General features: G+C 47.9%; 1 protein-coding gene across 1 annotated transcript in view; it reads left to right on the top strand.

Moving 5' to 3' along the window:
- JPH2 (junctophilin 2) overlaps window positions 1-25898 on the top strand; it is a 73074-nt gene that overhangs the window by 14187 nt on the left and 32989 nt on the right. Inside the window, exon 2 of the mRNA XM_018057897.1 lies at window positions 12478-13258. Within this exon, the coding sequence (XP_017913386.1) occupies window positions 12478-13258 (781 nt within the window). The remainder of the gene's footprint in view (window positions 1-12477; window positions 13259-25898) is intronic.

Genomic DNA, 25898 nt, shown 5'->3' with positions numbered 1-25898 from the left:
CAATTTCCATTATTCTTTGCTGCCCCTAGAGATGCCTCAGGCTTGCTTGACTTGCTCTCGCTGGGACACAGGGTCTGTGGTCATTACCAAGGTGGGTTAGAACTAAGCTGGGATGGGTCCCCTCTACTCAAGAGTGTCTATGTGGGTGTCCATGGTGTGGGCACGTGTGTTCATCATAATGTGCATACCTGGTTTACCTGGTCGGATTTGGGGGTGCTTGGACAAGAGCTATGACCATTGGACTCCCTGGTCCTCACTCCCCTACCTGTCATGTACACACATGCCAAGTTGCTTTAGTTGTGTCCAACTCTTTGCAACCCTAGGGACTGTAGACCCCTAGGCTCCTCTGTCCATGGAATTTCCCAGGCAAAAATACTGGAGTGGATTGCCATTTCCTACTCCAGGGGATATTCACGACCCAGGGATTGAACCCGCATCTCTTATGTCTCCAGCATTGGCAGGCGGGTTCTTTACCACTTGCGCCATCTGGGAAGCTGCAAGAGTTGTCTTCCTTTGAGCCTTAAGAAGAACTTGGTGTGTGTGTGCCAAGTCGCTTCCGTCATGTCTCACCCTGGTCTGGATCTGTTGATGAGGCTTCCAGGGTCCTGCCCAAAGATCTTGAGCTAACTCCTAAATAGAGGACCTGGGGAAAAGGATCAGGGAAGGCTGTTGGACGAAACAGACAAGATATTGACAAGATAGCAGCTCTTAGTGGTATGAAGTGATGAGTGTTTGGAGGAAGGAGGTGGCCTGGGTAGTTTTCTGAAGCAGGTGGCTTTGAAAGTGGGCTTTAGTGGATTTTGGAAGACAAAACTGAGAAAGTGAGCTGGGACCAGGTCATGCAGACACTGGACTGTCAGCTGAGGACTTCCATGGACAGTGGGGACCCCCGGAGAGGAGCCTGTCCTGATTCCTTCCTCTCCATCTTTCCTCAGTCCGTTAGGGACACTGACATTTGGATCTCAGACAGTTTCCTAGAAATAGGCAGGTGTCATTGGCCAGAGGGAATGGTTTTCTCAGTGTCTAGTCTGTATTTGAAGGCAGAATTCATGGTCTCATCCACATATCTCGTCTCTGTCTCAAAGTGGACTCTGTGTCTCCTAGACTCCCTGAGGGTTTCTCTCTCTCTTTTTTAAATCACACTTTTATTTCCTTTATATACTTTTAAAAAGTTAATTTATTTTTTATTGAGGGATAATTGCTTTACATCCCTGTGGGTTTCCGAATGGTTGCACTTCTTTAGGGCTGAGATTTGGGTGAAGGCTTCTGAACCTTTAACTTGTAAAGGGTGTTCTCAGGTTCTTAGAGGTGCTGAGAAGGCACTGGTCTGGATGCTCAGCTGTGATCTCCAACAACTGCCACACTGGTATGATCATGAGCAAGTCATTTACATTTTTCATTTCAATTTTCCTGGCTGTAAAGTTAGAATGATTATACCTGTATCTCTTAGGATATTTTTTTCTGTCTGTAAGTAACAGAAAGCCCTAACTTCCAAATGACCTCAACCTAACACTTCCCAACAGAAATATAATGTGGGCTCCAAGTGTAATTTAAAATTTTCTAGTAGCCACATTTTAAAATGTGAAATAAATTTTAATCGCATCTTTTTTTAGAATTGGTGGAAAATTGCTTTACAGTGTCACATCTTCTATTTAACTCGTTATCCAAAAAAACTATCATTTCTACATGTAATCAATATATAGTTATTAGTGGGATATTTTACATTCTTTTCTGTACTAAATATTTTCAATCCAGTACTCAATAACCACATGCAGCTAGTAGCTACCATTATTGGACAGCACAGATCTTTTTAATAAGGATATTTCTAATTGCACATAACAACACTCCAGAGGCAGGGAAGTCTCAGGATCAGTTAATTTGGAGGTGCAACAGCATCAGCAAGAACCCAGACTCCTGCTATCTTTTTGCTCTGCCATCCACATAGTGTGAGTTTTGCTCTCAGCTAGTTACCCTCATGGTCCCAATATGGCTGCCACTGCTCCAGGAGTCATGTCCACATTCAACAACATCCAGCAGAAAAAGAGGGTATGTTTCTCCACATGTATCTCTTTATTAGGGCTAAGAAACCCCTCTTGTCTCTCTTGCCCCAACCCGCTAGCCAACTTACCCTCGAGTCTTAAGGTCAGATTTCATCACACGCTCATGTCTAATCCAATCACTGGCAAGCTAGATAGACTTTAATGCTTGACATGGAGCAATCAGGATTTGCCCCTGGATTAAGAACCTTTCTCAGAGTCACATGGGAGGAGTACTGGACACTTGGGCAAAAATTGAGGCTCTGTCACTCAAAGTGTTGGGTCAGCAATTGTAATGTCATTTCCCAAAACGGGTTCCATGGAACCCATTACTAATCCTGATAGATATTCTTCAGGATGGCCTTCTGAATAAATAGCAATACCACTTGGAGACTCATGGTCCCCAGGAGCACTTAAAGTGTAAATCAGGATTTACCCCTGAATTGAGAATCTTTCTCAGAGTCACATGGGAGGAATAGTGAAGAATTAAGAAAAATTCTTAAAGAATAATTCTGGGGACTTCCCTGGTGGTCCAGTTGCTAAGACTCTGCGTTCCCAATGCAGGGGGCTCAGTTTGATCCCTGGTCAGGGCGCTAGAGGAGGAGGCAATGGCACCCCACTCCAGTACTCTTGCCTGGAAAATCTCATGCACAGAGGAGCCTGGTAGACTGCAGTCCATGGGGTCGTGAAGAGTCGGACACAACTGAGCAACTTCACTTTCACTTTTCCCTTTCATGCATTGGCGAAGGAAATGGCAACCCATTCCAGTGTTCTTGCTTGGAGGACCCCAGGGATGGGGGAGCCTGGTGGGCTGCCGTCTATGGGGTCACACAGAGTCAGGCATGACTGAAGCGACTTAGCAGCAGCAGCAGCAGCAGGGCACTAGATCCCACATGTCCCAATTAAGACCCAGAGACCCAAGCACTGCCATATATATAAAATACATTTTATAATATATATAGTTTATATAAAATATATAAAACAATATATAAAATAATTCTTCTGGCATAGTCTCACAGTCAGAAAAACTCATTTCATTTAACCTCCTCAAGTTGTCTTGACGTCGGAATTTTTTTCATGACAAACTATTAACACCAGTTTTGAGAAACACATTTTTTGAGACCCTGCCTCAGTAGATCATTAGGTTGTATAGCTGAGAGAATCTTCTAGGCGACACATCTCTAGTTTGGCCTCTTGTGGTCTGAACAGAATGACCTGCACCTACCACGTTGGGAAAATTCCAATGGACCAGGTAGAAGACAGAGTCCCCAGTGACTCAGGTCAGAAGCATCCTTTACTTGAGAAAGAAAAACAAAAGTGCAGTGTTGCCCTAAATAAACTCATCCAAACCTTGCATTCACACCCTATGGGAAAGTCACACATCAGGGTACTGGCATACACAGACTTTTATTCTCCTTGTCTTAGTTTCAATTACCCATCTGGTATCTTCTTTCCTGAGATGGACCCATCTCTTTGTCACAGCAGATGTATTCACACTGATGTTTAAAACCGAAGTAGAAGCCCTCTAATCTGCTGTCATCAATGCCAAATGCAACTTGGTTAATTGAATGTTAGTGAGAGCAGAGAAAGATTTTTAAATGATTTATAAACCTTAAGATATTCATTTTTTATTTATTTTCTCACTGCACCATGTGGCCATTGGATTTTAGTTCTCCAACCAGGGATCGAACCTGTATACCCTGCACTGGGAGCTCAAAATCTTAACAATTGTACCGCCAGGGGAAGTCTCTTGTGATATTTAATTTATATCACGTTTAGGTATGTGCTGTGTTGATTCTGTGACCCCATGGACTGTGACTCCCCCTCCAGGGGATCTTGCCAACCCAGGGATCCAACCCAGGTCTCCTGCATTGCAGGCAGATTCTTCACCATGTGAGCCATGAGGGAAGCCCAAGAATACTGGAGTAGGTAGCCTATCCCTTCTCCAGGGATCTTCCTGACCCAGGAATTGAATCAGGGTCTCCTGCACTGCAGGCAGATTCTGTACCAGCTGAGCTACCAGGGAAGCCCTGTCACATTTATGTACAGAGTGTAGATATTCAGTGGAGTTTCTCATTGTCTGCCTTCCATTCCTGTAATGTATCATTTACAATTTCTGGTTTCTGTTGGTTTCTTTAAAATGGAGCAAAAAATTAAATTTAATTTATAAATTAAAAATTTATATTTTTTTCCAAGTCTTTTATAGTTAGCCCATTCATGCCAAGTTTGAGAGCGATTCTTAAGGAACTCTCTCCCTTGCTGCTGCAGCTGCTGCTAAGTCGCTTCAGTCGTGTCCGACTCTGTGTGACCCCATAGACGGCAGCCCACCAGGCTCCCCGATCCCTGGGATTCTCCAGGCAAGAACACTGGAGTGGGTTGCCATTTCCTTCGCCAATGCATGAAAGTGAAAAGTGAAAGTAAAGTCGCTCCGTCATGCCCGACTCTTAGCGACCCCATGGACTGCAGCCTACCAGGCTCCTCTGTCCATGGGATTTTCCAGGCAAGAGAACTGGAGTGGGGTGCCATCGCCTTCTCCTCTCTTATGAACACCCAAAAACATTCATCTTGTTTTTGGAGAAGTTAGACTCTCTTCTTCTGTACACTCATCAGTCAGTCAGTCAGTTCAGTTGCTCAGTCGTGTCCAACCGTTTGTGACCCCATGAATTGCAGCACACTAGGCCTCCCTGTCCATCACCAATTCCTGGAGTTCACTCAAACTCACATCCATCGAGCTGGTGATGCCATCCAGCCATCTCATCCTCTATTGTCCCCTTCTCCTCCTGCCCCCAATCCCTCCCAGCATCAGAGTCTTTTCCAATGAGTCAACTCTTCGCATGAGGTGGCCAAAGTAGAGTTTCAGCTTTAGCATCAGTCCTTCCAATGAGCACCCAGGGCTGATCTCCTTTAGAATGGACTGCTTGGATCTCCTTGCAGTCCAAAGGACTCTTAAGAGTCTTCTCCAACACCACAGTTCAAAAGCATCAATTCTTCGGTGCTCAGCTTTCCTCACAGTACACCTCTCACATCCATACATGACCACTGGAAACACCATAGCCTTGACTAGATGGACCTTAGTTGGCAAAGTAATGTCTCTGCTTTTGAATATGCTATCTAGGTTGGTCATAACTTTCCTTCCAAGGAATAAGTGTCTTTTAATTTCATGGCTGCAGTCACCATCTGCAGTGATTTTGGAGCCCCCAAAAATAAAGTCTGACCCTGTTTCCACTGTTTCCCCATCTATTTCCCATGAAGTGATGGGACCAGATGCCATGATCTTCGTTTTCTGAATGTTGAGCTTTAAACCAACTTTTTCACTCTCCTCTTTCACTTTCGTCAAGAAGCTTTTTAGTTCCTCTTCACTTTCTGCCATAAGGGTGGTGTCATCTGCATATCTGAGGTTATTGATATTTCTCCCGGCAATCTAGATTCCAGCTTGTGCTTCTTCCAGTCCAGGGTTTCTCATGATGTACTTTGCATATAAGTTAAATAAGCAGGGTGACAATATACAGCCTTGACGTACTCCTTTTCCTATTTGGAACCAGTCTGTTGTTCCATGTCCAGTTCTAACTGTTGCTTCTTGACCTGCATAAAGGTTTCTCAAGAGGCAGGTCAGGTGGTGTGGTATTCCCATCTCTTTCAGAATCTTCCACAGTTTATTGTGATCCACACAGTCAAAGGCTTTGGCATAGTCAATAAAGCAGAAACAGATGTTTTTCTGGGACTCTCTTGCTTTTTCGGTGATCCAGCGGATGCTGGCAATTGATCCCTGGTTCCTCTGCCTTTTCTAAAACCAGCTTGAACATCTGGAAGCTCACGGTTCACGTATTGCTGAAGCCTGGCTTGGAAAATTTTGAACATTACTAGCATGTGAGATGAGTGCAATTGTGTGGTAGTTTGAGCATTCTTTGGCATTGCTTTTCTTTGGGATTGGAATGAAAACTGACCTTTTCTAGTCCTGTGGCCACTGCTGAGTTTTCCAAATTTGCTGGCATATTGAGTGCAGCACTTTTACAGCATCATCTTTCAGGATTTGAAATAGCTCAACTGGAATTCCATCACCTCCACTAGCTTTGCTTGTAGTGATGCTTTCTAAGGCCCACTTGATTTCACATTCCAGGATGTCTGGCTCTAGATGTGTGATCACACCATCGTGATTATCTTGGTCGTGAAGCTCTTTTTTGTACAGTTCTTCTGTTTATTCTTGCCACCTCTTCTTAATATCTTCTGCTTCTGTTAGGTCCATACCATTTCTGTCCTTTATTGAGCCCATCTTTGCATGAAATGTTCCCTTGGTACCTCTAATTTTCTTGAAGAGATCTCTAGTTTTTCCCATTCTGTCGTTTTCCTCTATTTCTTAGTCCATTGGTTTAGAGAACAAATGTTAATAAAAAACAGTATTTCAATAATGGGTCCAGGGCTTCCCTATTGATCCAGTGGTTAAGAAGCTACTTTGCAATGCAGGGGGTGTGGTTTTGATCCCTGCACTGGGAAGATTCCACATGCCTTGGGGCAACTAAGCCCGTGGACTGTAACTTGAAGCCTGCACACCCAGAGCCTGTGTTCCGCAATAAGAGAAACCACCTCAGTGAGAGGCCCACCCACTACAGCTAAAGAGTAGCCTTGCTCACCACAGCTCGAGAAAGCCTGCACACAACAACAAAGACCCAGCGTAGCCAAAGATAATTAAAACAAACAAATAAATAATGCGTACAGTAGAAGTGAATAGATTTAGGAACAGTTAAATAGACAACTCCACATGTGGGAACAGGGGCATGGATCTGCTAGAGCACAGGCTGCCAAATGGGTACATCAAGGTGCTAAGGGTCTCAGTTAGCAGGCTTTACAACAGAGGGACAGAGCATGCTGGCTGATTGGAGGTCAGTGGAGAACGTTGACAGAATGCATATTACAATCATCTGATATGCTTTCTAGTATCCAGGTCAATTAAGCCATAAACTCTGGCCCTAGGTGGGTGGATCTTATACGACAGATGTGGCTTCCAGAAACTCCTCCATTCTGTGTGTAGGGGACAAGTCTCACTGATGAACAGATCCCCCAAATGTTCTTCCTCCCAAGGACAGAAGCTCTGAGGCCTCCCTGACTCAGGAGTGTCCCCAAACCAGCAAAAGCTGGGCATCCCAGGACATAAGCCCGCCTTCTTACAATCACGCAGACCTAGGCAGAAAACCAGAGCTGGTCTCATTCTCTCCTCCCTGGCTCCTCTTCATCTTCCCAGTTAATCCTTTCTGGGCCAGCTTTTCTGAGCAAAGACTTTGACCTGCCAAAAAGCTAGCCTTTATTGAGCACTTGCTGTGTGCTAGCTGCCTCACATAGAGTTCACTTAATCTTTGGTCAACCAACCCTCCCCATCCCGCTGCCAACCAAGAACTGGACGGTCGTCTCTCTGGATCACACTGCTGGGGCTGCCTAACGTTTATTCCTATGATGATTAAATAAATCCAATCTATTGCTGGCACTAGACTCCAAGCCCCTTGAGGGCAGGGACCACATCTACTTATTTGCACTGCATCCCCAGCACCTAGGCCAGTTCATTGCAAACACTTGATTCACAGGAATGAGTGAAAAGCCACAGGAAGGAGGTATCATTACCTCTTTGTTATAGTTATAGACATAACTGAGAGTTAACTGGCTTCAATAACTTATGCATGTTTTAGAACTACCCAGTGTCAAGAGTTATGATTAAAACTCACGTTATTCTTTTTGATATAATTTTATGCATCTATTTAGTTTTGGCTGGGCTGGGTCTTCGTTGCTGTGCAGGCTTTTCTCCAGTTTTAGAGAGTGGGGGCTACTCTCTAGTTGCAGGTCTCACGCTTCTCGTTGCAGTGGTTTCTCTCGTTGCGGAGCAGGCTCTGGGTCACGTGGGCTTCAGTAGCTGTGGTGAGCAGGCTCTAGAGAACAGGCTCAATAGTTGTGGTGCATGCGCATGGGCTTAGTTGCCCCGTGGCCTGTGGGATCTTCCTTGATCAGGGATCGAACCCGTGTCTGCTGCACTGGTAGGCAGAGTCTTTACCACTGGGCCACCAGGGAAGCCCAGCCCAGATTATTCCATACTAAATCTGAACGAGAATTGCAAGGAAAAGGCACTATGTCGGCTTCATTAAACTGAGGAGTCTGGTCTGTATATTAGGATGGCATTTACTGTGGTTACAGCCATCATCAGTATTTTACAAATATCCTAGTAACTCCCAGAGTTAGTCGTGAATATTCTTGGCAGCCACTGCCAGGTCCAACTGAGCACTTACTATGCGCTGAGTTGTGAGGAAAAAGACACGATACAGTTCCTGACCTTGAAAGAACAGTGAGGTTCACTCAGGAGATGCTGCCAGGTTCCCCAGGTGTTAGGATCCCATCCTTCTTGGAAGCCACAGTCTGGTAGGAAAGGCTTCAGGTGAATAAACGGTCATAATCATTGTTTGGCTGGGACTGCACACAATGCCCAGAAGTACTGACATCATGTGGCAGTATCTGGTGGGGGGTGGGGGAGGGCACAAGAAATCATCCTAGGTGAAGTCAGACTTAAGCTGAAGCTTGAAATGTCACTAGAAGTTGACTAGGGGAGGAAAGAGGAGAAAAGCACACCAAGAAAAAGAGGGGAGGCATGTGCCAAGGCCCTGAGGTAGGAAAGCAAGTATTCCTGGAGAGCCATTCAGGATGAATCCGGAGAGGTGGGCAGGGGCAGCCCACGTCAGGCCTTGCAGGCTGCTGAGAATTTTGGTCCTTACCCTGCAGGCAAGCCCTGTAATGTCTACAAGTTCAAGTGAGGGGCCATCCCAAAGGGTATGAGGAAGCACTTCCTTACACAGAGGGCCCTTCTCAGCCAGATGGCTGTGGGTGGGTTCCCCTCTCCCTCTTTGGATGCATTCTTCCTGTCTCCAGAGAGAACCGTCCTGTCTTAGAGAGAGTCAGGCAGGGAATGACCCCAGCACTTGGCTCTTCCCCTTCCCAGGGCCCCGTCACTCCCAACCTCCCCTGGGTGTCTGCGCTTCTTGTCACTTGCTTGTAAGTTTCCTAATATAGCCTGGCTGTTTCCTCCCCAACTGGAGGCCAAGAGCCACTCTCCTATTGCAGTCTCAGTTTTTCTTGGGCTTAAAGGGGCCATGTCAGCCCATCTCATGCCAAATTTAAGCTAAAGGTAGATTGGTTGATTTGATTTCACAAATTTATTCAATCCAGAGATTAGCTTTTTTTCTTTCCATTTTCTCTGTCCTGTTCTTGTCTCATTGTCTGTCCAAAATGTCCTGTCTCTTGTCCACTTCTCTGTCTCATTTTCTTTCTTTTTCCTTCTGAGACTTTTGGAAGGAGCACAGTCAGATATGGATGTGAGTTGTGACACTCTGCATTTATTAACTGTGTCATGTTGGGTGAGTCTTATAGGAGCCATTATAAACATCTCTCTGGTCATTTTTGCAGATCCATTTTCAGCTGGCTAGAGCAGAAAGAAGAGAAAATAGTTATAAAATGCATGCTATTCACTCACTTATTCCTTCAACAAATATGTATCGAATATTGTTATTCAACAATATTTATTGAATGATGTTATCATTTTAGGTCCTAAGGATACAACAGTGAACAAAAAAGAATGGAAATCCTGCATTTATGGAACTTACATTCTGCTAGGGAGACGTGCCGTGTATCTGTGTGTGTGTGTGTGTGTGCGCTCAGTCATGTCCAACTCTCTGCAACCCCATGTAGCCTGCCAGACTCCTGTCCATGGGATTTTTTAGGCAAGAATACTGGAGTGGGTTGCCATTTCCTTCTCCAGGGAATATTCCTGATCCAGGAATCAAACTCGCATCTTCCATGTCAGCAGGTGGATTCTTTACCACTGATCCACCAAGAAAACCCAGGGAAGATAGTCAAAAAACAAAAGAGAAAGCAAAATATATGTAATATTAGATATGCTATCAAGGAACAAAAAGCAAGGAAGGAAGGTGAAAGAAACCTGGGTGGGGGGTAGCATTCTACTTATTTTTACAAACATTTATTTAATAGTTAGTTGCATCAGGTCTTGATTGCAACATGCGGACTTTTGTTGTGTCGCACAGGAGCTTTTGTTTTGGTGCAGGGACTCTCTAGTTGTGGTCGCAGGCTTTGTTGCTCTGCAGCATGTGGGACTTTAGTTCCCCGACCAGGACTCAAACCTGTGTCCCCTGCATTGCAAGGTGGATTCTTAACCACTGGACCACCAGGGAAGTCCCAGGCAGATTGTAATTTTAAATAGGGTGGTCAGGTAAGCCTCAGTGAGCAAACACTTCAAGGACATTGGGAGGGAAAAGAGTTCCAAGCAGAGGGAACAACCAGTGTGAAGGTCTGAATGGGAGCATGCCTGTTGGATTGACCTTAGGGGTCCCTTAGCAGCCATCCTGGGTATTTGTTGGGAAGCCATTTGGTTGTTTGGTTAACCAGGGCTGCATATCAGCTTGTGTTTAAAACAAAGGCTCTGAATTGCCCCCTCACTTCAGCGAACATGATGTGTCAGGCACTGTTCTGTCTATTCCAGGCACAAAGATGGAGGCAGAGAAATGGCTTTCAGGGGTGCTGCTGCGGGCAGGAAGATCAAGAAGGCAGAACAGGTGTTGGGGAGCTTCGAGGGGAGGTGACGAGTTGGAGATGTGTGTCACATCTGGGGGCACCTGTCTTCAAGGTGGAACTGCAGAGGGGAAGAGGTCGGGGATATAGTCAGGATAACCAGCAGGAGATAGGTGGCAGTTATAAAAGCACCAGATGATGCAATCCCCCAGGGAGGACAGGGGAGGGGGGGGCGGTCTTGGATGGAGCCCCAGGGAGCACAGCCTGTTAGGTTGGGGGTGTAATTCATATGAAGCTATTTTGTAGCTTTGTATCAGCTTGTTCATGCAGCTAGGCGACCACACACACTAGCACAACTTTGCAGAATCACAAAATCACAGGCATATCTTTTCCTTCATAGTTCATCAGCAATATTAACTCATTTAAACCTCCAACAACCCTATGAGGTAAGAGGCAACTGTTAATCTGTTCTAACGGGTGAGACAGCTGAGACACAGAGAGGTTAAGTCATTTGCCCAAGGTCACACAGCTATCAAGGGCCAAGGCAGGATTCAGACCCAGCAGCCTGGCTCCGGAGTCTGTGCTTCTAACCACTACTCTCTTCTGCCCCTCTATGCATGTCACAGTCACACGCACAGATTCTAGTTCCCAGGAGCTCATGTGTTCACACCCACGGACACTCAAGGCCGTCTGGCTACTAGCTCCCTGTACACGCCACGTCCTGCACACATGTAGTGTCACACGGTCTCAGTTTCGTTAATGCGCCCAACTTCACACCCTCACTCAGCATCGGGTGTCTCAATCTCAGATTACGTTGCACTTTAACACTCAGATGGCCTTGCGTACTCAGACCTCACACATGCCCGTAATGTCACCTGCGCTAGGCACTCACGCCATGTGTACACACTGCATCACACACATGAGCCTATACAGTCAAAAGACTGTGCCAAACAGAGCGAGGTCTTCTCTACACATGGCCTTGCACAAATACACACTTGCCCATGCCCTCCAACATTCATACCACCATGAAAACACCGCCTTAGCCATTCATGACCTTGGACCTTCACTTCACCTTGAACACCAGGATAACCATGCACAAACATTTAACCTCACATACAGAACCTTGCCTGCTCACAAGTTTGCACTTTTTGATCCTCTAACAGTCTTGCACCTTCACTCCTTTACCTGTCCTTGCACACTTAAGACTGCAAAAGCTTTCATAAACTTACATACATCTCATGACGACCCGCTGGTGATCTCGGTCACCCTCTGTGCACACACTGCCTTGCACACTCATGCTTCCACATGCTCCCCTACCTTGCACACTCACACAAATGCAATTTTCACACTACTGCACAAACTCACTGTCTTACCCACTCTAGCTCTGGCACTTTTCATTTCTCTTGTGTGATTCCATTTCTATGCACGCTCAGTTAACTTTACACTCACAGAGCCTCACCTGCTCACTCTTCACTTAAAAAGGCTCTCTCAACCTCACTCTGTTCGGCACACTAAAGACTCTAGTTCGTTCCCACCAGCAGAAATATACACATTGTCTGCTCATGTCCTGGCACACTCGTGTAACTCCATGCATTCGAGGGGCTTCGCCTGCTGGCACAGCTTCACACACTGATGCTCTGCGTCACTCCACCTCACTCCGTCTGGCATGCTCGTGACCTTGCCAGGTTTCCACCAACGGGACTATTCACACCACTGCATCAACGCCTGGCTTTCAGGCATGTGTTCTCACACAGGCAATCTCAACCCTCGGAGGCCTGCTGGCTCCGGTCACTCCAAATCCCCTGCCCCTCGACGGCCTGGCCCGGGGCATGGCCGGGCTCCCTGGCAGCCCTGGGGGCCCCACTGACCGTCTTCTCCTCGCCCGCAGGGACGTACCAAGGCCAGTTCACCAACGGCATGCGCCACGGCTACGGCGTGCGCCAGAGCGTGCCCTACGGGATGGCCGTGGTGGTGCGCTCGCCGCTGCGCACGTCGCTCTCGTCCCTGCGCAGCGAGCACAGCAACGGCACGCTGGCCCCGGACTCGCCCTCCTCGCCGGCCGCCGACGGCCCCGCGCTGCCCGGGCCGGCCATCCCGCGCGGCGGCTTCGCGCTCAGCCTCCTGGCCAACGCCGAGGCGGTGGCGCGGGCGGCCAAGGGCGGCGGCCTGTTCCAGCGGGGCGCGCTGCTGGGGAAGCTGCGCCGCGCCGAGTCGCGCACGTCCCTGGGCAGCCAGCGCAGCCGCGTCAGCTTCCTCAAGAGCGACCTCAGCTCGGGCGCCAGCGACGCCGCGTCCACCGGCAGCCTGGGCGAGGGCGCCGACGAGGCCGCGCCCTTCGAGGCCGACATCGACGCCACCACCACCGAGACCTACATGGGCGAGTGGAAGAACGACAAGCGCTCGGGCTTCGGCGTGAGCGAGCGCTCCAGCGGCCTCCGCTACGAGGGCGAGTGGCTGGACAACCTGCGCCACGGCTACGGCTGCACCACGCTGCCCGACGGCCGCCGCGAGGAGGGCAAGTACCGCCACAACGTGCTGGTCAAGGGCACCAAGCGCCGGGTGCTGCCGCTCAAGAGCAGCAAGGTCCGCCAGAAGGTGGACCACAGCGTGGAGGGCGCCCAGCGCGCCGCCGCCATCGCGCGCCAGAAGGCCGAGATCGCCGCCTCCAGGTAGGACCCCCGGGCCGGGCGCGGATGGGCAGCGTCCCACCCCGGGAAGGGGTCCCGGGCCAGCGCAACCTCGGAGGCCCTGTTCCTGCTTCTTTCACCACCAGGGGGTTCCCCCCAAGCCTTTATATAGAGGGTTTATTGGCGGTGCTTCGGGATCTCATGTCTGCTGTGCACCCATCCATTCATTGTCCATCCATCATCCATCCATTTACATACTCTATTCTTCCCCCCCAGCCAACCCCTCCCTTCACTTAAACCTTACAGTCACCCAACTTTTATAATATTGACCTAAACAACCATCTCTCTACCCAACTGTCCATCCCACCCACCCAGCCACTTAATTTTCTGTTTACTCATACCACCCAGTTACCCATCCAACCACCCAACAGCCTATTCAACCACCTAGTCGCCCATCAACCACCCTGCCATTTATCCATTCATCCAACCCCTTCGCTCACCTAACTTCTCTACTACCCACCCTAGCAATCCCTCCATTCACCCAGCTCCTCTATCCATCCATCCACTCAGCCCCTGTATAATAGCCACCTTCTCCACCCAACCATTTCTTCATCTATCCATTCAGCTTTCCATCTTTACACCACTCAACCAAGCACTCACCCCCCCCCATCCATCCACAACCATTCTTCCAACCACCCAGACACCCGTTCAACCACCCACCCATCCATCCCTTCATCCTCAGCACCCACATTCACTCAGCTTCTCCCAGCCCTCCCATTTACCCCACCACCTTCATTCATCTGATTTCCTCTATTTATTCAGTCACCCCTTTACCCAATCATGCTTCCTTCCACTGAAACAACATCCGCTTCTACCACCTGCCCAGTCATCCAGCCATCCACCCGTTATCCATCCATCCAACCACCTTCATCACCCAAACAGACCCAGCAACCCATCCCCCTGTTCGTTCTCTCAGCCACCTCCACTGACCTGTCCGCTAGCCCTTCATCCATCCACTCTCCATCCCTTCAGTACCTACGCTTTCCTCCATATTCGAGCCCCTCTATGTCTTCTCACTGTACTTCAGAAAAAGTTCCAATATTACCTTCAAACGTTTAAAATACCTGCTGTGTGCATGGCATTATTTTAAGTGGTTTACAAATATCGACTCATTCAGTCTCCTTAATGACTTTGTACTATTTTTATCTCCATTTTACAGATTATATAAATGAGGCTCTGAAAGATAAAGTTGCAAATCACCCAGGTAGTGAGTGCCCAGGTAGTAAGTGGTTCCTACCTTCCTATCCAGCCTCATTTTCTACCACCGTGTCCTAGGACCTGGATTTTTGGCTCTGTACTAGTCATACTGGCCTTTCATCATCCTTCTCTAGTTCTTTCTATCCGAAGGCTTTTGTTCCTGCTGATTCTTCTGCCTGGCCTACTCTTCCTTCCTCTTACTGCCCCTTAATTTCTATTCCTCCTTCAGAGATCGGGTCAAGTCTGACCCCCATATAGAGCTGATGAAGCCTCACCCCCTGTCACAGCCTGACTCTCACTCAGCTGCATAGAGGTCTTCTTACAACATTCGCAGTTGCAACTTTATGCTGCTTATATGATTTGTTTATATTCTAACTCTTAAAATGGGCTTCCTGTGAGCCAGTCACCATTCTGATGTCTTCATGTATGTGTATTAGTTGCTGAGTCGTGTCTGACTCTTTGTGACCCCATGGACTGTAGCTCACCAGGCTCCTCTGTCCATGGGATTCTCCAGGCAAAAATACTGGAGTGGGTTGCCAGTCCCTTCTCCAAGAGATCTTCCTGACCCAGGGATCAAACCCAGGTCTCCTGCATTGCAGGTGGATTGTTTACCATCTGAGCACCAGGGAAGCCATCAGGGATGTATAGTAACTCATTTAATTTTTACAAGGTCATGAGGAGGTAGGTACTGCTGTTAAGCCCATTTTGCAGGTGTTGATGAACTGCGGGGGCAACAGAGGGTGTGGCAGGACAGCGGTGAGAGGTACCAGCCTGTCCTCTTGCCGAGAACCCTCCTGCTGGCGGCTTGAAATGGCCTGGGATGGAGGGTTCCACACTGTAGTCTTTAGGGTCACGCAGATGAAGGGCTGAGTCTTAGCTCCTTCATCTTTCAGCTCAGACCTGGGCAACTCAGTTTGCCCATCTGAACTTCCGTTCCCAGTCTGCGATGCCACCATTTCTTAGTTGTATGTTCTTGGCTAAATCAACCTAGTTGTCTCATCTATAAAAATGGGGTGGGTCTGAGGGTTAAGAAACATAGTGCACGTCCAATGGTTCACAGTTCTGTCATGGGATGAGTTCTCTCGGAAGCCAACTTTGAGATGGAGATTAATATGCAGGAGGTTTACAGGCACATTCTGAGGATCAATATCTGGGGAAGGAAAGGAGACAGGATTGGGCAGAGGGTCATGCGGGGCTGCAGTGCAATCTCCACAATGCCTCAGCAGACCCCAAGGGGCACCCTGCAGTGGAGAGGACCTTCAAAGTTCTCCCAAGTTGAACTGAGGGAGCTGGATCTTTGGAGCCTCTGCATTGAATCCAAGCTGACCTCCAGAAGGTGCATGACCTGGGGCTGTTCGGCTCTCTCTAGCTAGTGGCAGTCCCTGGACAGGACTGACAGTAGGCTGCACTCTGAGCAGCTGGATTGAGGGCAGGAGGAGGGGAGAAATAAGTCCTGGGTTCTGAAGGGGAAAGTGGGTGGCACATCAGAGTACCCACCACCATGCTGGACACCTAGCCTAGGGCTCCACAGATACTGCTAGTCATCGTGTCCTTTCGTGAATCCGTTTTACAGATGTGGAAACTGAGACCCAGAGAAGGAAGACAGTACGCTTCAGGCCACCTGGCAAGCAAGTGAGAGAACCAGGGCTTCAGCTCCTAGATTTCTGGTTCCAAAGCTTTAATGGGCACATTTGCCCACTCTAAACATTGTAAACTTTCAGTCGCTAGGAATGTGTGAATAGTTACTGTCATTAAGGCAGAAAGAAGGTGTGGTTAATTTTCTTAAGATTTTTTGGTTGGGGCAGAGCCAGATAGTCATATGATTTATTGGATGCTTTTATGAGCGCTTTATAATATTTATTTGGCTGCGCAGAGTCTTAGTTTGCATCGCACGGGATCTTCAATCTTTACAGCATGTGGAATGTAGTTCCCTGACTGGGGACTGAACCCAGGCCCCTTGCCTTGGGAGCTCTGAGTCTTACCCAGTAGATCACCAGTGAAGTCCCAAGGGGTCACTTTTTAAAAATAGTACTTTGATGTTTGAATCATTGTAGACTCACTGAAGAGCTGCAAAGGTAGTACAGAGAGTTCCCATATGCTCTTAACCCCGATTCCTCTAATGTCAACTTCTTTCATTACAGTGACACATTCATCAAAGCCAACATTCATACCTTACTGTTAACTAAACTTCAGACTTTAAGGTGGTGTCTGCTGTATTTCTCTGCTGTCAAATTACCATTTTCTCCTTCCCCTAATTTAATCTTTGGATCCCAGACATCCAGTTCAGCCCACACTCAGAAAGGGTCTGGGATTAACCTCTACCTTTTGGAGGGGAAAGTAATCCATATACGTAACTAGAAATTCTTCTGTATGGAAGATTTGTCTCTTCTCTCCAAAGGAACATTTAAAGTTATTATGCCAAGTGTATATAGTTACGACAGGCATAAGCCAAGACTGTCCTGTGCCAGCCTGGGGCTCAAAAGAGCTTAAATGAGGTAAGAGCTTAAACTCTTGATTTAGAAGTCCACGAGTTGGAATTCTGGCTCTTGTATTGAATTGCTGTGTGACCTTGCCCAAGTTGCCTCACCACTCTGAATCCTGCTCTTCTTTCTTTCCTGGGTTTGTTTTGGGGAGTAGATGAGATAATACCTGAAAAAATGCCTGGCACAGAGCAGCCAACAGTCAAAGCAGTCTTTGCCATCATTTAACATGTTTGATTTTAAAGGTGATGAAATGGAAGCTTGCAGAGAAGGAAGGATTTCCCCAAGGTCTTCCCCTGCTGGGGACAAAAGCTTGCCCCTCTCCGCCCCCTTGCTTTCCCTACCTTCCCTGTCCTTCCTGCCAAGGCTGTGCCCTTGAACATGAAGACACTGAGCTCCCTCCAAGAAAGCTGCCAGGCCCACGGCTGGGCACTGAGTCTCAGGAGTGAGAAGGTGGTGCCAGCTTCCTCCACGCGGTGCCACCGGGAGGGGAGGTTAGGATTCCTTATCCTGGATGCCCACAGGGCTGGTGGTGCTGGGGTGCGGGAGGTAGCGTGGATAGCTGCTTGACTCGGTTTTAAGCTCAGATTGAATTTCCAATTAAGGGAATCTTTGGGTTAGGAGGAGCCTTGCTCCCGGGGGCCTTGTTGAGTAATCAGGCTGCAGAGAACAGAGAGCCTTCCTACCAGCCTCCTTGGCCCAGGCAGCCTGGGGTTTCTCTCCATTGTGGCCTCAGATTGTCTGCTCTGAGCTTGAAAGAACTTCTCAGCTCAAAGTCTAGGACCAGGACCGCTTTCCCAGGGAGAAGGGAGAGAGCTGAGATGTCTCACTCCCTAAAATGGGCTCTAAACAAAGGCGACTCTAGCTCTGTGCTGTCCAATATGGTGGCCCCCGGCCATGTGCATCTGTTGAGGTCTTATAAGTGTAGCTGATATGAATTGAGATGCACTGTAAGTGTGAAGCAGACCCTGGCTCTCAAAGACTTCGTAAGAAAAATATGTAAAGGAACCTAGTAATAAATTTTTATATTGATTACAGTTTGAAATGTTTATATTTTTGGGCGGGGGGGATGTGGACCATTTTTAAAGGCTTTGTTGAATTCACTACAATATTGCTTCTGTTGTTTATGTTCTGTTTTTTTTTGGGCCATAAGGCATGTGGGATCTTAACTCCCCAACCAGGGGTTGACCTGCAATCACCTACGTTGGAAGGCGATGTCTCAACCTCTGGACCGCTGGGGAAGTCCTGAAATGATTATATGTTAGATATAATGGGTTAGAGAAAGCATATTATTGTAATAAATTTCACTTGTTTCTTTCAACATTTTTGAATGTGGCAACTAGAAAAGTAAAAAAAAAAAATTGCACGTGTGTCTCATGTTATACTTTTCTTGGGCAGAGTTGCTCCTAGACCCATTCAGGGCCCTAAGGAGATGGTCCAGCTCCTTCACTGACCAGATAAGGAAACTGAGGTATGGAAAGGGACAAAAAAAGGCTCATAGCCACTAGGTGATCAAGGGGGAATTCTCTTCAGGGTTTCTGATCTTGTGGCTACTCTCGCTTTTTGTAATGCCTTTTAAGGTCATGGATGCTGGGCCGTGGAGGGAAGCTGGGATGTTTGAGGAGGCATCTAAACCCTTCTGGTTGTCATGCCAACACCCTGATAAATGGCTCCCTTCTGGAAGGAGCACAGGGGGAGGTTCTGAGTGGAGCTTGCCCTCTGCTGCTGCTGGCCATGTCTTGTCTTCTCTCCAGACTGCAATGCTCTTATGTCTAAAAGGAGATGAATGTTTGCCTCGAAATGTTTTCACAAAAGTTAAACCAGATAGTATATACGCAGCATTCAGGACAAGGGCCAGAAGGGGACGCACTCAATAAATATTAGGTGCTGTTGTCATTGTCTAGGATTCTTGTTGTTATTGTTGTCATTGTGCCACCGCGGCAGAGGCAGGGGCTGGTCTGCGGGAGTTCTCAGCCTCCCCGGGGTGTAACGTTTGCAACAACTCAGGTTCTGGACCACGGTGGCATCGGTGTGACCCTGAAGATAGGGTCCCCTGAATACATGTGTCCTCCACGTCCCCACCCCGATTCTCACCCACTCCCTGACTGACCCTGGAAGTTCCCAGGTTGAATGCAGGGTTAGAGATGGTGTTGTGAGTTGCTGGGAGGTGAATTTCTCAGATGAGCAGAAGCTAAGAGCTTGGCAAGCTTAGAGCCAAGAGCCTGGCTATGACATTGGACAGATCCCGGTTTGAATCTGGGTTCAGCTTCTTACAAACCGTGCGACCTTAAGCAAGTTCTCTATGCCTCACTTTCCATTTCAGTCAACTGGGAATCACATTAATTCTCTTTCAAAGTATTATTGCAGAGGATAAAAGAGATAGCCCATGTAAAGGGCCTTTGCTTTGAAGGCGTGGCAAGGAGGTGTACACTGTTAACAATGAATTGTGTTATAACAAGTCATTCTGTACTGATCTGAGTCTCCCTTGAGAGTGATATTAATATCAGCTGGAGGGAAGCCTGTCATCTCTCACAGTCCCAAAAACAATTTCCCAGGCTTGTATCTTCTGCAGGCCACAGTCCCAATTTTTGCTACATCCACATATTACCTCTGTTTTCCAACTTCAGTCATTTCAGTCACTCAGTCATGTCTGACTCTTTGCGACCCCATGAACCGCCGCATGCCAGGCCTCCCTGTCCATCACCAACTCCTGGAGTCCACTCAAACCCATGTCCATCGAGTCGGTGATACCATCCAACCCGTCTCACCCTCTGTCGTCCCCTTCTCTCGTCTTCAATCTTTCCCAGCATCAGGGTCTTTTCTAATGAGTCAGTTCTTCATATCAGGTCGCCAAAGTATTGGAGCTTCTGCATCAGCGTCAGTCCTTCCAATGAATATTCAGAATTGATTTCTTTTAGGATTGACTGGTTTGATCTCCTTACAGTCCAAGGGACTCTCAAGAGTCTCCTCCAACACCACAGTTCCAAAGCATCAATTCTTCGACTCTCAGCTTGCTTTATGGTCCAACTTTCATATCCGTACATGACTATTGGAAAAACCATGTTTTGACCATATGGACCTTTCCAATTTAATCTCTATCTTTAAATCAACTTACTTTATGTATACTTACTGAAAAGGAAGACTTTGGAACACTGTTAAAAATAAGAGACCCATATCACGGGACGTTCTGAAAACAGAATGCTATTCAAGTCTGAGGTCAACCTGAGGTCAACCTTAAGGCCAAAGATGCTAAGCCTTTTTGCTGAAAAGAGACATTGGCTAGAGATCGACAGATGTGAGAGACCTGTACACCTGACCAGCATTGGTCCTTGACTAACAAAAGGAATGGGTCTGGTGCTGTTTCTTCCCTTTTTTTTTATGAAGAGTTTTTATTTATTGGTTTAGTTTTGGCTGCACCGGGTCATCGTTGCTGCTCACAGGCTTTCTCTAGTTGCAGTGAGTCGGCTTGATGTGGTGGTTTCTCTTGTTGCAGAGTTTGGGCTCAGTAGTTGTGGCTAACGGGCCTAGTTGTCTGGTGGCACGTAGGGTCTTCCCAGGCTAGGGGTGGAACCCATGTGCCCTGCCTTGGCTGGAGGATTCCTAACCACTGGACACCCCCCCCCCCCCCAGGGAAGTCCTGGTGCTGTTTCAGGCTGTGATTTCACATCTGCCAGCGCTCATTTTCGGAGAAGGCACTGGCACCCCACTCCAGTACTCTTGCCTGGGAAATCCCATGGGTGGAGAAGCCTGGTAGGCTGCAGTCCATGGGGTCGCTAAGAGTCGGACACGACTGAGCGACTTCACTTTCACTCTTCACTTTCATGCATTGGAGAAGGAAATGGCAACCCACTCCAGTGTTCTTGCCTGGAGAATCCCAGGGATGGGGGAGCCTGGTGGGCTGCCGTCTATGGGGTCGCACAGAGTCAGACATGACTGAAGTGACTTTGCAGCAGCAGCACTCAATTCCAATACCTCCTGGTTTTGCAGACCATCCTGGGAAGAGGGGCTGGCCTTGGGCTAAGTTTTCCCATGTTTGTGCCTGATTATTTAATTTTTATTTAACAAGAATCTATGTAGTTTTTAGGAGTCAGAAGGATTCTAAGTACCTTAGTTATATTAACTCAATCCTCAGAAAAACCCTATGAAGAAGGTACTATTATTCCCATTTTATGGATGAGGAAGCTGAGGCACAGACAGTTTGAGTATCTCAAACAAGATCATTCCTCTGAGTAATGGCAGAGCTGGGAGTTGAGACCCCAGAGCCAAGAGATCTGGTTCTAGAATGGCCTTAACCGTGACCTAACCTTTATCTGGTTTTCTTTCAGAACTGTTGATTAGCACTTACTCTGGGCCAAGCTTGTACTGGGACACTGGACACCCAAAGGCTCAGCATGGTTAGCAGCTTCTGGGGACTCACAGCCTAGTGAGCAAGACAGGCTGGAATTTGACACGATCAGTGGTGTGTTAGAGGAACAAAGAGTAACTACTTGCCCCAGAGGTGGTCTGGGAGATTCCCTGCAGGTTGTGGGTAAGTCTGCTTAGGAGTTTGCCAGGTGGAGAAGTGGGAGAGGAAGGTCATTCCAGGTAAAGCTACGGAGGTAGGAGTGTGTGTGGTTTATTTTGGGAGCCATGAGTCATTGGCTGGGGTGCCATGGGGGGGGAAAGTGATTAGAGACGAGGCTGGGAAGGCAGCTGAGGGCCAGGTGAGGACGGCTTTGAACGCCAGGTTAAGGAGTTTGGAACTAACTATGCAGCAGGCACTGTTCTAAATGCTTAGCTAAATCCACTCATCTAATTCTAACTGTGGCACATAGAGACTGTTAGAACGTACTCCAAGTCACATAGGTAGTAAGTGATCTATAATTCTGGCCCCAGAGTCTGTGATCTTACCTGGGACAGTTTCTGCCACTTCAGATCGGTAATTTCTCTCTTTTCTCTTTTTCTTTTTTTTTTTTTTACATTGTTCAGAACAGCGTACTTGCTGAAATGTAAGGAAATTCAGAATGATAGAAGATAAAAACTAATAAAACCTCATTTCTACTTCCATTTTGATTGTACCTTTAAAGTAGCCATTGTTAACACTTCACTCACAGCATCATTCCGTTTACCTATTCTGGTTTGTGATTTTTTTGTTTTTATTTTCCACAACCGAACTGCCTACATAATGTTCTTCATTTTGCGTTTAAACTCAATATGTTTTGAGATCTCTTCATCTTATGGACATACGGCCTTCGTCTTTTTCACAACTGCATAATATTCCGCAGTTTGGAGGCAGCATGGTTTATTTAACCAGATCTCTCTTGACGGAGATTGAAAGCGTTTCATGTTTTCACGATCACAAACAAGGCTGCAGTGAACAGCCTCGGACCCATGTTCTTGCTCATGGATCTGGTTAAAGGGATGGCTCAGCCAGGTACCCTATCCTATCAGGGCCACTCAGGCATCATTTGAATGCATTGGAAATATAAGGCCATTAGCCCAGGTCTTTGCAAGGGACTGACTCTTGACATTCATGGTCAAAATGTAAATTCAGTGGTCTCTCCCCTGAAAAGGTCTATGGTACCCTTGAGTGGATTAACACAAACAAGAAAAAAATCCAAATCCCCCCTATCTAAGGTCCCACTGCCCCCTCCCCATATATGTTCAATAGATATTTCAGAGTAATCATTGCAGGGCAGGCCAAGTTGTTAGCCTGCTGGGATGCTCCCATGTCTCTGCCTGCCATCCTTGCTTGCACAGATGTACTTTTATGGGTTAAATTCCTAGAAGTGGAATTGCTGAGTCAAAAAGAATGTGTGTTTTAATTATTATCAGAATCCCAGTTCATCTCCAAAAAGGGTTGCACCAAATTTATAACCCACCCCAACAATGTATAAGAGGGTATTTTCCTCACACCATCATCAACACCATGATTGTCAGTCTTTTGCATCTTTGCCAAATTGTTTGAGGACAGTCGGGTGTTCCATGAACCCAGTGGTCCCTGTTAACTTGCCCAGGCCCACAGAAGCAGAAATTCTCCCTTGTTCTATTTCCAGCTGACCTCCAGAGATTCCTGGATATGGGGTTCCATCAGGGAGGATTAAATGCCCAGGGGGTGGCCTCGACATGTTGGAAGGGCCCCAAACCCCGGATTCCTGCCCCCCCCATCCTATCCCTCTTCTGAGAAGTGCCAGATGGACAAAATCCCCTTGCTCCCAGAGACCGAAGCCCAGGATGAATGGAATTTCCTGAGTTGTCAGAGCTGGATTCTCATGATATACACGAGGCAGCTGTGACTCTAAGGCCTCTGAGCCCAGTGGTCTAGGGAGAGAGAAGAGATTGCCTGGGTCCCTGGCAGCAGGGAGATGTTCAGACTGTAGGGCAGAGTGGGGGAGCCAGGCCTTCGGAGCTCGGAGAGTGGAGGTGCAGAGAAAACACTCAACATCACTCCCGTCAGTCCTCAGACAAAGCTGGTCAGAGAATGCCGCCCCGTGTGTTCATTTAGCAGATGGAGAAACTGAGGCCTCAAAAGGGGCAGTGACCCAAAGAGAGGAGCATGGCCATAGGACAGAGTGTGGGGGGCTCTTGTGAAACCTCACTTGGTTTCTGGGTCACGTTTAATAGATCGACCAGGAAGAGGACAGGGATCTGGGAGGTGGAAAAGAGCATTTTATCTTCCCCATCCCTGGCCCTATAAACTGTGGCTCAGTCTGGCTCTGGAACTTTCCAGCTTGATATTTCAGCCTAAATAGCAGTCAGAGAACAGACAGGCCAACAGCCTGCACTTTGGGGAGAAAGATCATCTTTTTGTTCCAACCCCAGGATTTCCCCATGTCCCAGTAGAAGGTCCAACCCTGCGAAGCCAGTGCTTGGCCCTGACTGTGGCGCCTGAGCTGGGCCTCAGTGCAGCAGCTCCAGGGACTCAGGGGGCATCACTGGAAGGGCCTGGACACAGGGTGTTGGAATAACAGTAACGGTGGGAATAATAGAGGTGGCCATACGACCAAGTGCTCGAGGGCTCAGACTCGGGGCCAGGCTGCCTGGGTTCTAGTCCGGGACGCTTGATAGCCTTATGGGCGAGTGCCTTCCCTCTAAAGTTTGTCTCTCCATTTCTGTTTGTTTTTTTTTTTTTTTTTTTAAGTTTTGCAGTTATAGTTTATTTTATTCATTTGGCCACAGCAGATCTTTAGTTGCAGCAGGGGGGATCTAGTTCCCTGACCAAGGATTGAGCCCAGGCCCGCTGCATTGGGAGTGTGGAGTCTTAGCCACTGGACCATCAGGGAAGTCCCTCTGTCCCTCCATTTCCTCATCTCTAAGATAGGGATCATGAGAGGACCAGCCTTGGGCACATGAGAGGATCAAGCCCTTAGGATGGGGCCAGGCACAGGTCAGGGCCACGTTCTGACCACTGGGTACCGGACTCTGTGCTAATTCCCTTTTATACGCATCATTTCATTTAATCCTCATGAAAGTGTTAGTTGCTCAGTCGTGTCCGACTCTTTGTGGCCCCATGGACTGTAGCACCACCCCCCCCAAGGTTCCTCTGTCCATGGAATTCTCTGGGCAAGAATACTGGAGTGGGTTGCCATTTCCTTCTTCTGGAGATCTTCCAGACCCAGGGATTGAACCTGGGTCTCCCGCATTGCAGGCAGATTCTTTACTGTCTGAGCCACCAGGATGGAGCCAACTCCTCGTGAGGGAAGTGCTATTTATTATAGTAACCCATTTCACTGATGAGGAAACTAGCCCAAAGTCCCCAAGTAACTGATACTACAAGGCTTCAGATTTTCTGATCCAGACTCTACCCTCCTAAGCACTGTTGGAAGAAAAAGTCTTTGAGTGCTAACATTTCAGGTTACTATCCTGCCAGTCTGATATTCCGTGCCTTGACCTTGGTGCCTGGCCAGCCATCCTTCTGTATGGCAGAGCAGTTGAAAGCCTGGGGAGGTGAAGAAATTGGGGTTCGAATCCCGCTCTGTTTCTTTTTTGTGGCTGTGCTGGGTCTTCATTGTGGTACAAGGGCTTAGTTGCCCCACAGCATGTGGGTTCTTAATTCCCCGACGTGGGATCTTAGTTCCCCGACCAAGGATTGAACCAGCGTCCCCTGCATTGCAAGGCAGATTCTTAACCACTGGACCACCAGGGAAGTCCCCTACTCTGTTTCTTGCAGACATTATGTCCTTTGTCCTTCCTGAGCCTCACTTTCCTCATCTGCAGCATGGGAACAGTTAACAGCCTGGCCTCCCACGTTGTGATGAGGACTAAATGAGATGATGTGTGTAGAGGACTTTATGCAGTCTTGGTGTTTGGTAAGGAGAGGCCCCGGCCAGCTTTATCATCATCCTTCTTACCCAGAGAGTCAGGCGAGTGGAACTCAGAGAGGCAAGCTGGCATTTCCTCTAAGCTTCATCCTTCCCCAAGCGCAGGCTGTTTCACTCCCTTGGGTTTCCAAAGCCCAGTCCAACTTCCACTTGACTTCCTAAGTCCACACCAGTGGGTCCCTGCCATTGGGAGAGTAGTTAAAAATAAAACCCAGTCTTCAAATCCTTCAAGTAAACACCCAGCTCTCTAAAAATAGCATCTTTTTGCCACAGGTCTCCAGAGCCAGGGCGGGCTTGCAGGATGGAAATTGGTGAGCCTGGTTCTCACAGATAGGCAGGCTGGGGTCAAGTGTCCATCACCCTGCCTTGCTGCTGAGCTTCTCGGCCTGAGGGGCAGCCAAGGGCCCCTTGGAGTCTACAGCCTCAAACTGGCCACGAGCGCCTCTCACTGCGCCACTGTAAGGGCCCTTCATCAGCTCTTCAGTCTTCTTCCTGCCCTAGGCTCTGCTCACTAGCTGGAGTGAGATTTTAAAATGTAGACCTGAGGACTTCCCTGCTGGTCCAGTGGTTAAAAACTCCAGGCTGCCACTGCAAGGTGTACAGGTTCGATCCCTGTTTGGGGAACTAAGATCTGGCATGCACTGT

This window comes from Capra hircus, chromosome 13 (assembly GCF_001704415.2).
Source record: "Capra hircus breed San Clemente chromosome 13, ASM170441v1, whole genome shotgun sequence".
In the NCBI taxonomy this organism is placed as follows: domain Eukaryota; kingdom Metazoa; phylum Chordata; class Mammalia; order Artiodactyla; family Bovidae; genus Capra; species Capra hircus.
Note: the sequence above shows the minus strand (reverse complement) of the source record. Positions and strands in the feature narration are given on the sequence as shown.